Here is a 14,551-nt window from a genome sequence, read left to right as displayed (position 1 = left end):
GTGGGATGTACATGGAGGCAACGTCATGCAGTAGGTAGTGCTGCTGCCTCATAGCTCCAGCAACCTAGGTTCAATCCTGACCTCTGGTGCTGTCTGTGTAGAGTTTGCATGTTCTCCCTGTGTGGGTTTCCCCTGGGTACACCAACTGCCTCCTACATGCCAGAGATGCATTGATTGGTAGATTAACCGGCTACTGTAAATTATCCTTCATGTAGATGGGTGATAGGAGAAATGGATGAATTGATGGACACATGAAAGAGAGTAGATTATAGGGAAGTAACTGGGGGAATGGGATTGTTCTGAAAATCAGCATAGACTTGACAGGCCAAGGGGTTGCCTGCTATGTTGTAATAAAATATGAGCAAGTTGGGACATAAAAGATTCAAAAAATATGAACAGGAAATTTTTCTGATATTTTGGCCAACATTTAGCACCCGACATGAACCTAAGAAAAGCAGCTAACCCAGTCACTTTCCTGTTGCTGATTGTTGGGCTTTGCTGCAAGCTCATTGCCTTTTGTTCCAAAATTGACTTACTGGCTTCCTACAAGCGATTACACTTTAAAAGTATTTTATTAACTGTCAAGCTCCATGAACACACCAAGGTTATGAAAGACCATGTATAAATGAAACTAGAAGCACAAGAGATTGCAGATGCTGGAACTTGGAGCAAAACACCAAATGCTGGAGGAACTCAGCAGGTCAGGCAGCAACTGTATAGGGAAATGGATGGTCAATGTTTTAGGTCACGGCCCTTCATTTGGACTGAAACTAAATGAAACTATTTCATTCTTCACAAGCAGTGCAAGAGTTTTAATCAGAAATATAGATAGGCAGACCTGAGATGAAAGATTATTTGGGTATTTCAAGGCTTCTGGACAGGAGTCCAATAGCCCAATAGCAGGAACTGCAAACAAAACCTTACTTTCAATTTTTGGAAATCATGTGAGCAAACAGTCCATTGCTTCAATTCACCTTCCATTCCTTGAATACCAGTGTATTATTACAGACCAGTTACACTACACAGTTTACATCAAGGTGAAGTGGTTTTGACTTTGCATCAACAATAAACTGCGTGGTATGCCTCGGGCACTAAATTACCCAAGTTAAATTTCGGTAACCAGTCAGAGACCACCTTGTCAATACGTTTCACATTCTTCGTCTTTGCATTGACTCGACCATTGAACATAACCCTTGAACATGCGTGTTTTAAAATAAAAAATTCTTAACAATGTTAGCCATTTGAGTGCTAGAAAGTTGATTTCACCCTCAATTATTGTGCACACACTTTTTCCAGGCCAAAGTTAACATCAGTTAAGGCTGCCAACGTTACACTGAAATAGATACAAGAGACTACAGATGTTGGAATCTGGAGCAACAAACAGTGTGCTGGAGGAACTCAGCGGGAAGAAATTGTCGATGTTTCGGGTCGAAACCCTGCATCAGGACCCACATTGTTTGTTACACTGAAAGACACCGATAAGCCTCTGGTTCAGTGGTATTAACTTTGCCTGCAGGTTGGAAGATTGTGGGTTCAGGCCCTACTGCAGGGAGCTAAGCAGATGATCCAGACAGCGTACCAGTGTGATACCATGTTGCCATCTTTCCAACAGGCAGTTACATTAAATTTGAGGGATCAAATCTACCCTGCAGGGGGGTATACAAGATCACTGTATTTCTGGTCTGGCCAACATTTTGCTTACAACCAACGGACCATCCATTTATTCAAACTACTATGATTGGGGTCAACCCACTGCCCACAGAGTGACTGATTTCATTGGCTGTTAAGCAGCTTAAAGCATCCCAAGGCTGCGAAAAGCGCAAAGTAAATATTTTCCCCCCAGTCTCAAAAGCGCTGTAACAACATCCTTTGTAGCGAAAGTATTTTTAACAAGGTTGGCAACTAATAGACTAAACATGGTTACTTCGTTTGGAGAAATGCCGGTCAGGACTTTTTTTTAAGTCGGTAAAACTACACAGCCACCTTGCCCCTTTAAAATAAAACTTCATTTTTCCGATGTCGGATCAGAAGTGCATCATCCGGAAACGAGAGGGGACGAGACCTTTGTATCACTGGCAAAGATCACGAGAAAGGGAAAAAAATGCCTTCATATATTTCTTGCAAGAGGTTCCGACGGAGGGATCGAATTCCCCCCATTTATTTCCTCTGCTCTCCTTGCTTTGCGGAGAGAAAGAGTAAAAACTCGATGGTTTCAATTACCGCGAACAAAGAAGAGTCCGGGGCCCCCACTCCGAACTTCTGGCAGACTGGGAGGGAACAAATTAGACCACCAAATAGCCCAGAGTGCCGAACTGTCTGCTCTTAACTTTATTAATCTATTTTAAACCACAAAGTAGCGAATAAAATCCAGCTTGCGCCCAGCAAAACCGTTTAAGAGCTCAAGTATTAAACTCGCATCCACTTGGAGGCAAGAGTGTACCTCGGATTTCTTTAAAAAAACTCACTCACTTCAAGAAAAACAAGTGTTAATTTCACGTGGATTAGTAACCACTTCCCGCGGAGTCTCGGGAATAAAACTTTTATTCCCAGAAATTGTCTTATATAAAACTCGCTGAAAGAAGCCAGCTCTTGAAGGCAAATTCCAGAAATAATTAATTCCAATCAAAGATTATGTATGGATACTGTATATGAACCATTGCATTAAATTGCTGAAGTTATTGCATTTGCAACTTCTTTCACTGTTTTCTTTGCACCGGATCTCTGTAGATTCCAGGGGCCGGGGTCTAACTGGATTAGTTTTAAAAGATATTTCATGCATTTTGAGCTTTAACCATTTGGGTCTCTCGCCCACCAGACCTCCCCTCCCTTTGAAAAATATCATAAACTTCCAATAACAACGACCTGTGAAAGTATTACAACAGCTTGAGGTGTTAACAAAGAAAGAAACTATTAATGGATCTCGTTGTTCCTGTAAGTGCAATTAAGAGGCGCCAACTGACGTTTCCTTGTGAAAAAGATCGATTTAATTGTCCTCATTATTCGGCCCGCCGGCCGGGTTCGTTAAGAGTGACGTGAGGTACATTGATTATAATTAAAGTCAATTATTACCAATAAAGACATTTCTTAGACCTCCCACTCTTCCGAAACATTTACCAAGAAATGTAATGTTTAAATTCGCGAGGAGAAGGAACAAAATACTTCGTAAATGACCAAGTCTCACGTCCTATTACAGGCCAATGCAAAAGGATTTATATTGAAGAGATTTACAGACTTGGAATTGGGAAAATAACTGGTTTAAATAGGTAAACATAAAAACGCACAGGGACAGCATTAAGGCACTCCATTTAAATTGTTCTCTCAGTCCACAAAGGCATTTGTGCTCCCTTTCCCCTACTATGTATTTAGAACTATCCTCGTGTTTGATCTGCCTCTGAATGTTCCGATGAAGCGTGGCACACGCTACTTTGTAACACTAGGGTTGTTATCAATAAATTATTACAGGAAGTAAGTGTGCCATTTACAGGAAGTATCTGCTATACGCAAGACATTACCCCCTTAGGTTATCCCCGTGACATCGCACATGGGAAGTCAAGCCTATGGTTTTCAGTGTTAGAAGGCGAGCATAACTGCACCGACGTCATTCAGTCCTCGCTTTAAAATCATTCACTATATTCTTATTTTAAACTTCCATGTTCATTATAGTTTCTCACATCTTAATTGCCGCCTTTGCAACGTGTCATTGCAGTCTCAGGTCTGTCTGTATACAGACAGAGCTTCAATTTGTTTTTTTTTACAGTTAACTACAATTAAATTGATGGTCGACTTGTTTTGTCATGTTTCTTTACACAATTAAAAGGTTGTATTTTCAGCATACTTAAATCCCAATCATGCACTTTGCTTTAAAAATGTATGTTTTAAAATATGATGTTGTGCATTCCATCATTAATCCACATAACGACATGGACGACTGACCAATTACCCGAATAGAATACTGGACATGACTGGTGAATTCGGTTGGGAGTGGGGGAGGTAGATGATGGGAACTCAGATTAGTAAAATGTGGTTGACAATAAAAGGCTTTGAACATGTTGGTGTTATTTTTGGCCATCACCAATTTAGTTACAAATTATTATAGAAAAAAACCTAAAATTATATTTGCTTATTTTCAATAACTAAAAATGTGATTTTGCTAAAGGTCACTAATTTTTAAAACATCTAATTTAAATCAAAATATAAACTAAAAGATATCAAATCAACCCTATATAAATAAATAATAATTGCAAATGCTGTCTAAGGATTAGAGGACTTTCTGGAAAGAATTAATTCATATGAAAAGTATTGATGAGGGAGGAACAGCCTGTTTTTCTCTTTCTATGGTTGCTGCCGGACCTGCTGAGAGCTTTCCAGCATTTTCAACTTTTATTTCAGACTTTCACCTTCTGCAGTACTCTGTGTCTTCATTATATAAAAATGTTACTTGAAACAAATAACAAGGGAATAAGATAAGCAGAAATAAACAGCATTGTATAGGTTCTACATAAAGGAGAAACAACATGAAAAATTACTTGTTTATGACAAAGCACCATTTTAAATTTTTTTAATGTATACATAACAGCAAATCAAAATGTAAAGCCTTTGCTAATGAACCATGAAAGAACTGTGCAAAGCAGAACCTTGGTTTAGGACATTACACTCACATGTCCCTAACATTCCATAGCTGGCACTGGATCTTCAAGTGCTTTTATACATACAGCTGCTGACAAAAATAACTAAGCAATGGACAAAAAGGCTATCATTAGCCTGGATCTTATTAGTGCCTGACTAAATGTATTAAGAAGCCATCTATCAGTGACAACAGTACATGTCGGCCTTCATAGTCCCACAGTACAACTGTGGCTACACTTCAAAAGTCCTTCATTGACTCTATGGGCTTTAGGCTGTCCTGAATTCAAAGCAATAATATATTAAAGCAATCCGTTATTTCTTTTTTTCATTTCTTGCCAACTATAAATTGATTCTACTTCATAAGTTTTTTAAATTATTTTCAAATGACCCTTTACTTCTCTAAATCCAGAAAAGAGCCTAACATTACTGCAGTTGTAATCTGCATGCACTACATTGCAGGAGTGCTGTAAGATGACAAGATTGTGAGCAAAGCTCAAGTATTTTGCATCTCACTACAGAATCTGTTAAATTCATCAGCAAATTAAAGGAATGTTACAAGACTTTTGTTCCTAACTTTATGTCACCAAGCTCACCATTCTGAGTGCAGCAGCATGGGGCTGAGGATGCACAAAAACCATACTGTGAATCATTGTGCTTTTGTCACTCATTGACCACAGTTACACTACACCACCAGTCTAAAACCACCGGCTAAAAAGTGTGAAATACAGCTGGAAAGATTTGAGCTATACTGTCAGGCTTCAAGTCGTATTCTTCCTGTCCGTAAACATTCTGTACTTGTGCATCATCTGCTCCAAGAGCTGCTCTTTGTTGATGTTGGAAACATGAAATTCAAAACAGAAACTGCTGGAGATCCTCAGGCAGCATTAATGGAGAAAAAAAATGTAACTATCTTAAGTCAAAGGTCTTCCATCAGATTGGTTGTCCAGGGTAAGTTTTTTTTTATTGCAACTATAAAGACAAATAAGCAAGTCCTGGACTTTTATAACTCTAAATCCAAATTCAGGCAAGTCTTGGTGAATAATTTGAATAACATGCAGTTGCAACACACTAACCCCAATCAAGAGGCTTGTGTTTTACTCCTTGTAAATGTGGTACTGTTATTTTCCTCATTGATAAATTAGTTATTGCACCAAAATGTAGTTCAATCAAACCAGCTGAATGTCTAAAATTTGTCCACACTAATATTTTGGATTCAATTTGCTTTGATTTAGTCCTGTAATGACATTGATACCCATTTCCACCCAAGCCACATCAGTTTACCAATGTATATTGGGTTTGGAAGGCTAATACTATAGCAATGACCTACAGCATTTAGCTCAATCATGTTGTAAGGGTGTCATCAGCCAGCCCAGCCCAGTGAGCTCATTCAGCTCCTCTGCCTGCTTCATTTGAAACCCCACTAAAAATCCACTCTTTCACCAAGCTTTAGTCAGTTCTCCTAACCTCACTTATCTTTTTCTTATGATTCTGTGAAAGTCCCTAAGAAACATGAAGCTGATATAATGATTACAGTAGAATGTGCTCACCATATCCAACAGAAGAATACATGAAATGCATTTTTGAGAATGAAAACAGTGCACATGACTGAAGCAATTTTCACAACATCAAACTGTGAAGATTATCAATGGTGCTTTGCAAAGGATGAGAAAATGAACCTGTGTTTATTTAGCACATTTTTCAAAGTCAAGATAATCCGAAGGACTACCCAAGCAATAAAGTACTTTTGAGGTACAATTAACAATATGATTTTGGGAAATGAGGTGGCCAACTTGCAAACAACAAAGTAAATGACTACAAAATCTATTCTCGTGATATATTGACTGAGGGTTAAATATCGGTTAGGATAATGGGGGAACCTTGAAAATAGTGCACGTGATCATTTCTCTCCATTCGAGAGAATAGATTTGACAGAGAAGACATATTACATACAAAAGGCAGCTTTTCTCACAGCATGGCCTTCCCCCAGTATTATACTGAAGTGTGTCAGTCAAAATTTAGTCTATGTGGAGCTTAAATCTATCAGTTCTCTAATGATTCAGAAATGAAAGTGCTGCCTCTGAGAACACACGTTTCCTCACTGTTCTTCACTGTCTTAAGCTGTGTTTATTTTCTTCCCTTCCCTTGCAGATGCCATCTCATGCTGGGTCTTTTTCTCATTACTTAATGCTCGTATCCAAATGAGGAGGCATTACTGGTTTTAGTTTTCACTTTCTAGCCTAAATGCACAAAAACCCAAATTAAATACATCAATTTGGAGTTCAGTTAAAGACCAGCCAACTAATTGCAGATTCCTTAACTGAAATATGGCCATGCTAATGCAGATGGCTTATTGTATTTGATTAATAATCTGGGATAGGGTTGAATTACTAATTTTTAATATTGTAATTTATATTTACTTCCATTCATAGTTTTTTTTTCCTTCTTGCAACCATAAAGACAACCAAGCAAGTCCTGAACTATATAAAGTTATGTCCAAATTCAGGTAAGTCTCAGTGCATAATCCAATTACCATGCAGTTGTAACACTCTGGCTCCAGTCAAGAAGTTTGTGGTATACTGGATTGATCACAATGTGGCTCATCGATAATCTTAGTAAATGTGGTATTGTTATTTTCCTCACTGATATATTAGTTACTATACCAAAATGTAGGATGTAGGTCAGTCAAACCAGCTGAATTGCTAAAACTTTGTTCACACTAACATTTTGGATTCAGACTGATTGTTTGCTTAGATTTAGTCCTGTAATGACATTCATACCCATTTCCACTTGTACTGCAAACCTAAGTTTGTTTTGAACTTTCAGTATAGACACAGCAAACTGATTCAGTGTTAAATGGTGTTGACTTGCCTTTTATTTTATAAACTCCAATGTATTCCCATTGGCCTTGTCCAGCCTTTGAAAGCAAGATATTCAAGCAAGTAGAAACACCTGATGCAAACCTCCTGGAGGCTTAAATTAAAAACCAGAGACTGATTTGGACAGATAATTTAATACCCTATGAGAATGATCTCACTCAAGGGAACCTCCCTGTTAAAACATTGGGGCATCACATTCTGTCCAGTTCACTCTGACCTGAGTTGAATCTCTGATGGGTATCATAATGCTACATAAAACAAACCCCTCCAGATGTAGCTTTCATACTGTTATGACTCTGCTGTCAGCACAGTGTAAGACGACGGTTGTGCTATATTTTGTGACTGGTGCTGCACTGACATCTGCTGAAATCCAACCCTGAAAGTATAATGTTACTACAATGGACTGGGCAGCATGAGCGAAACATGAAGGTACTCATTTGGGGTAATTTTCTGTACATATTGTGTAAGTCTGACAAGTTGGTCTCTGAGTTCTGTCCTCCATAAGATATGAAGCAATGATCTGTAATATCTTCATGTTGTTATGGGATGACTCACACACGCATCTATTTCTAAAAGAAATATTCTCTGTTATTTTATTGGGGCATTCTTAAGGTATCCATTTTATAGATGTACTGGTAACTGCAAACAAAACAGGGGACGCGCTAGCAGTTTGAGTTTATTAAAGAAAAGTAACTGAATGTTTCGGCAACGATAACCAACAGACTCTGTGCCACGTCAATACATACAAGGTAGAAAAAAGAACCTTCCAATTTAAGGAGGCACTTCTGATATTCAGCTTACATTTTATACATTTTTGAGGTTCGGTCCATATCTGTACTAACTTAATTGAACCAAGCCGGGTTTCTGGTTCTGCTTAGAGCAGTAGCTGAAATGGATTTGGAAGTAGAAAGACTGAGCCAGATTCCTAGACAATATAAGACTTGACCATGAATTCTCAGCAATTAAATGGTCCCAGAATGTTCACTGGCAAGACCCAAAAGTATGTAATAGCTGGTTAGGCAAGATGCTAAAGGATGCTCGAGCAGCATTCCACCCAGCAAGCAGATTACACTTGTAGGAAACAAGAATACGAATGGAGGAAAATTTTGCAAATCAAAAAAATTCCAGACAATTGACAACGTGGTCCAAAAACAGGAGGTGGTTTGCAACCTTACACATTGCCACCATTCCATGCAAATAACTGACGAGATAGTTATGGTCAAAGCATTATGGTGAATTGTGCCCTAGTGTCCTGTTTGCTGGGAACTGCTAACAACAACACTATCCAGTCCATGTGCCTGGGCAAACCTAAAGCTTGTAGCATTCCTCTGGTTCTGCATAAACTGAATTGGATCCACAGGGGCTGCATACTAGTAGTAGTCCCGCCAAGCATACCCAAGGTGGCAAATATGTGCACCTATCCCCTTGTGGTATCAGCAAATGCTTTATGAGTTGTGTTCAACAGTTGATTTGACGCTTCAAGGAATTTGTACAAGAGATTAATGCTGCTCAAAATCGCAGATTCTGTTCTCACTGCCAGTTTCATCATCCAGCTCTTGCCTGGATGATGAGATTGGCAGTGAGCCATGACCAATGGGCAGGAATAACTAACCTTACAAAAGTTTCAGGGGATCTAGAATTCCCCTTCCTGCAACTTGGAAGTCAAAGCAGGCTCCTGAAGTAAAACAGTAGTGTCAGGGAGGAACTGGAATTAATACCATAGGGAAGGAAAGCATCTGGGGAGTGGGAGGGGATAGAATGGGGGAGATGGCACAGCTGCACAGCTCCTAGAGCTGCTGCTGCCTCACAGCTCCAGCGACCTGGGTTCAATCCTGACTTCAGGGCTGAACACATGGAGGTTCTCTCTGTGATTGTGTGGATTTCCCTCAGGTGCTCTGGTTTCCTCCCACATCCCAAAGATGCGGGAGTTGGTAGGTTATTTAGCCACTGTAAATTGCCTCTAGTACATGGGTGAGGATAAGAATGAAATAGAATTAGTATAAGATTACTCTAAATGGATGCTTAATGGTTGGTGAAGATTTGGTGGGCTGAAGGGCCTGTTTCCATTCTGTATGAACCTATGCCTCTATCAATTACTCTTAAGTAGAACCCCTCTGTGAAATGAATTATAAAATTGGAAGAAGGTATCATTTTGAGCTTGATATTAGCAAGTGGGAGTGCTTCCTTCAATTGGCAGGGGTGGGAAATAAAGCAACAACATCATTGGGAGCTTTGGAGAATTTTTCTTTAGGATCTGTGGTCACTGAAGGGATTCGAATATTGCTGTGAAAGGAAGTTTGCCTACAAAGGGGGACGAGGGCAGGCTATTTTTGCAGGGCAGTGTTATTAATGGTCAAAGAACCAAGATGGGCATTTGAAGTTAAGTTGTGCAACAGTCATGATCTAATTGAATGGTGAAACAAGGTGAAAGGCCTGTTTTCTGATCCCTTGTTCCAGGGCTGCGGGTGGAGAGGGGAACAGTGCCTCTCTAAAAGGATTAGAATAACCACTCAGGCAAAGTTTGGAGTAAGGGATGATTTAGTTGGCTTGTTGAATATGGATTAACTCCAAATGTAATTCTTTTTAAAAACATGTTTTATTAATCTGTCAATTGTGAAGCTAAAAAATGATCCAAAGAGCATCACATTAAATGTAAACATGCCTGTTTCCAGAGACCATGGTCCTGTAACTGAAGAAATGATTATCCCAAAGGGTACAGAGCCTGGGGGTGCCAAACAACTGCCTGGAATTCGAAACTCTCTCCCTATCTCCCAAAGAGTAGTTCTTTCATTCTCCCCGTTTGGTGCAAACTGTGCATTATGTTTCCAGAAGGATCTAGAATCAATCATTCTGAATATTTGGGCCAATGTGGAGAAGCCTAAAACCCTGGCCACTGAAATTCTGAAACATAAACAGAAAATGATGGAAGAGTACTGCACACCAGAGTCGGACAGCAAAAGGCTGATTAGTTTTTCAGTTGGGATCCATCTGAGGAATTCTGGCAGGGTCCCAGCCAAAACACTAAACTATCGCCCAGCGATGAACCTCCTCTGCCATTGTAATATTGCCTCTCGTACAGTGGAAACTCTGTTTAAGCATGTGTGATGCTTCTACCACTTCTCCGGTGGAGTGGGAACAGTCCTGTTTGCGGGAACATTTTTTTTCCCTGTATTTCTACTCTTTTTCCTTCTGTGTTGGACTAGGTAGCCCATAGAGCAGAGGAATCTGGCTGCTTTTTAGCCTTTATCAATTTAAATTGATTGCTGATCAAGACCTGGTATGAAATACCTTAGTGCTAAAAATTCCAGACCTACATGCATATGTTTGATATAAATCAGACACACACAAGTAATGTGCCTAGATTTATTGGTTGCAGTTGCTGTGATTGAAGTCCTATCTAAACATTCCTCTGGGCCTGCTAAAGGTTTAACACTGAGGCATCCTCAGTGACTTGCAGCTGAAGCTTCCACATCATGTTCTGCTTTCAGAATCTATCACTGCACTTGATTAATCACATTATACCTGGACTGACATTTGAATTAATTTCGTAACAAAATATTACTTCCGTAAATAATTTACTGCAGACATTTTAAACAGATCACCAACAGAAGATAAAATGTAAGCAAATTTCTTTCTTATGTGAAATTTGCATAGCGCAGAAACTAACAAATTGTTCAATAAATCCATCCGAGCCTCCTGAATTTAACTCACTTGCTATTGATTTAACGAGCTGCCCTTAAAATTTATCTGTGCTGAACCCTCCAACCACATCCTCGTCTCTTACTGAAAGGATTTTCCCCAAATCCTGGAATTGTGACTATCTTCTGTTCATCGTCCCCAAGTTTTAGATTCCCCTCTGGGAGAAATACCTTCTCTATCCCAACCTCCCACACCCCTTAATAATTTCAAAGACCACTGTCACGTTGCTTTCGTGTTCTGTCTTATCACATGCGAATGGCGCGCATCTTCTGCGAATGAATAACGTTCGAAATAAATACTAAGGTCATATTTTAAATTAAGCAGGAGTATGACAACGATTCGCAGCGCCCTCTTTCCGCGAAGAGAAGTTTGAAAAGCATCGATTCACTGTAATGTGCGATTAAAATCTCTGCAGAGTTGGAAAACCAAACGGTGCAGACTCGGTTCCTAATGTCTAATTTCTTTGATATAGGAAGATTGGTTTCGCAAGGAGTTTGACGGTCGTGGATAAAGTACTGGAATGGAACTGGCTGTTGTCAGAGCCATACAGGGAGCCTCATTCAGCACTCCACTGCTTGAAGTGAAGGTGGTGTACTTTGGCATCTAATTACTGAGATCATTATGTTGCGGTTGGCCAATCCTGCCCTTAGGGCTGGTCGTCAATTTTTAACCTGATTGGCTCGGCTGTCGGAGGGTTGGAATGGTGGGTCTGTTTCAAGGTTCGTTTCCCTCTGCAAGCGTTGGGCGCCTCGCCTCCCAGAGCGGGTCCCTTGAAACAGTGTAATTGAGATGATGTTAGTTGCACAAAGAAAAAGTCAGACAGTCGTTTAACGGGGGCGCAGCGAGTGAGCTGAGTTTACGAAAGGAGCGCTGTTAATCTGCGTGGTTCTTTACAGTTAAGTTTTATTTCCACCTTTCCCCCCCTCCCCCCCGTTACGAGTTTCTTCTACAAAGCTACCAAATGTTGCAACATTAATTGAGTTGCTTTTTGCCAGAAATAACACGACTTTCGAATCTTTTCGAGGATGCATTTCAACGTGTTCCTGTGCGGACTGATTACTCTTTCGCTGCTTCCTTCCAACTTCCTGAGAGCCCACGGCCAGTTTCAGGGAGAAAGGGGGATCTCCATCCCGGACCACGGTTTCTGCCAACCCATCTCCATTCCACTCTGCACGGACATCGCCTACAACCAGACCATCATGCCCAATTTACTGGGGCATACCAACCAAGAGGACGCCGGGCTGGAAGTCCACCAGTTTTACCCGCTGGTGAAAGTGCAGTGCTCCCCCGAGCTGAAATTCTTCCTGTGTTCTATGTACGCTCCGGTCTGCACCGTGCTGGAGCAGGCGATCCCTCCATGCCGCTCTATCTGCGAGCGGGCGAGGCAAGGCTGCGAGGCTCTGATGAACAAGTTCGGCTTCCAGTGGCCCGAGAGGTTGCGTTGCGAGAACTTCCCCGTGCACGGCACCGAGCAACTGTGCGTGGGTCAGAACCGCTCGGAGGAAGGCAGCCCCACCACTGTCCCCACCGTTGCCGACAACGACCTGGGCACCCCTAACCCGCCCCGCTACAACCGCGACCAGCCCTTCAACTGCCCCCGAGCCCTCAAAGTCCCCTCGTACCTCAGCTACAAGTTCCTGGGCGAGAAAGACTGCGCGGCGCCCTGCGAGCCCTCCAAGAGCAACGGCTACATGTTCTTCAACGACGAAGAGATCAAATTCGCCCGCATATGGATCCTGATTTGGTCTTCGCTCTGCTGCGCCTCCACTTTATTCACCGTGACCACCTACTTGGTGGACATGCAGAGATTCCGCTACCCGGAGCGGCCCATCATCTTCCTGTCCGGCTGCTACACCATGGTGTCCATCGCCTACATCGCGGGCTTCATCCTGGAAGACAAGGTTGTGTGCAACGAGAGGTTCGCCGAGGACACTTACAAGACCGTGGTGCAAGGGACTAAGAAGGAAGGCTGCACCATCCTCTTCATGATGCTCTACTTCTTTAGCATGGCCAGTTCCATCTGGTGGGTCATCTTGTCTCTCACTTGGTTTCTGGCGGCCGGCATGAAATGGGGCCACGAAGCCATCGAGGCCAATTCTCAGTACTTTCACCTGGCCGCTTGGGCGGTGCCGGCCGTCAAGACCATCACCATCCTGGCCATGGGTCAGATCGACGGCGACCTCTTGAGCGGAGTGTGCTTCGTCGGCCTGAACAGCATCGACCCGTTGCGGGGATTCGTGCTGGCGCCGCTCTTTGTCTACCTGTTCATCGGCACCTCCTTCCTGCTGGCCGGCTTCGTCTCCCTCTTCCGAATCCGGACCATCATGAAACACGACGGCACCAAGACGGAGAAGCTGGAGAAACTGATGGTGAGGATCGGGGTGTTCAGCGTGCTCTACACCGTGCCCGCTACCATTGTGATTGCATGTTATTTCTACGAGCAGGCGTTCAGGGAGCAATGGGAAAAAAGTTGGATCAGCCAAACTTGCAAAAGCTACGCCATCCCCTGCCCCATTCACTACTACCCCAGGATGACTCCAGATTTCACTGTGTACATGATCAAGTATCTGATGACCCTGATCGTGGGCATCACGTCTGGCTTTTGGATCTGGTCGGGAAAGACTTTACATTCCTGGCGCAAGTTTTACACCAGACTCACCAACAGCAAACACGGAGAGACAACCGTGTGAGAAGGAGACAAAAGTAAACACGGGACTCTGTGTTTTTATTATTTTTTTTGTTAATTGGTTTTACTTAACGTTTGCATTAGGATAACTTCCCAAGATGTAATAAAAACTGTAAATAGCATTTGTAAAAAAATTCTTAATTATATATTTGTATTTAAAAAAAAGATCCTACTTGAGAATTTTTTTATATTTTGGTACTTAGTCTTCATTGACTTGCCAGTGGATTTCCGAAAAAAAGCAGCTAGACTTGAAAACTGATATGGGTGACTCAATGGGTCTTTTGAGTCGATCCCATAAAAGCAAAGAGACTCTTAATGGTTTGTCCTTTCTCCCTCCCCTTCCTGCTGGGGTGATGTAGAAATCGCGGCGTTGCCACATTTACAGAAAGTCTAGATTTTTAAAAAACTATTTTTTCTCTTTACTCCTACACTTCCCCCCCCCCCCCCCCCAACCCAAATCCCTTTTGCTCTCGGAATCCAACGAGGCACATGATTTTCCATCTCCCCGGCGGAGGGGAACTTGCAACATAAGTTTTTTTAAATGGTCTGTGAAGTTTTAATTCCTACATTCTCGAAGCACGCTTTTATTCAATGTTTTGATGAAGCCCCAAATTATTAGATCGTCTAATTCTTAAAGCTTTGCAAAAAAAACACACACAGGAGT

At 41.6% G+C, this 14,551-nt stretch overlaps 1 protein-coding gene across 2 annotated transcripts; it reads left to right on the top strand.

Moving 5' to 3' along the window:
- Nucleotides 1–11,554: 11,554 nt before the first annotated feature.
- Nucleotides 11,555–14,334, top strand: fzd2 (frizzled class receptor 2). Of its 2 annotated transcripts, none has more exons than XM_052038700.1 (2): nt 11,555–11,787; nt 12,197–14,334. In XM_052038700.1, the coding sequence occupies exon 2, from the start codon at nt 12,227–12,229 to the stop codon at nt 13,889–13,891; it is 1,665 nt and encodes a 554-aa protein (XP_051894660.1). In that variant the 5' UTR covers nt 11,555–11,787; nt 12,197–12,226; the 3' UTR covers nt 13,892–14,334. The 2 variants fall into 2 exon arrangements, with proteins under 2 accessions (XP_051894660.1, XP_051894659.1); XM_052038699.1 differs by lacking the exon at nt 11,555–11,787 and adding an exon at nt 11,876–12,096.
- Nucleotides 14,335–14,551: the final 217 nt, after the last annotated feature.

Source organism: Pristis pectinata, chromosome 25, assembly GCF_009764475.1.
Source record: "Pristis pectinata isolate sPriPec2 chromosome 25, sPriPec2.1.pri, whole genome shotgun sequence".
Classification (NCBI taxonomy): Eukaryota; Metazoa; Chordata; class Chondrichthyes; order Rhinopristiformes; family Pristidae; genus Pristis; species Pristis pectinata.
The sequence above is the reverse complement of the archived record's forward strand: the minus strand, read 5'-3'. Positions and strand labels throughout refer to the sequence as shown.

What these genes read in the sequence shown, in the direction of transcription:
- fzd2 (XM_052038700.1), top strand. Translation starts at nt 12,227, where the DNA reads ATGCATTTCAACGTGTTCCTGTGCGGACTGATTACTCTTTCGCTGCTT.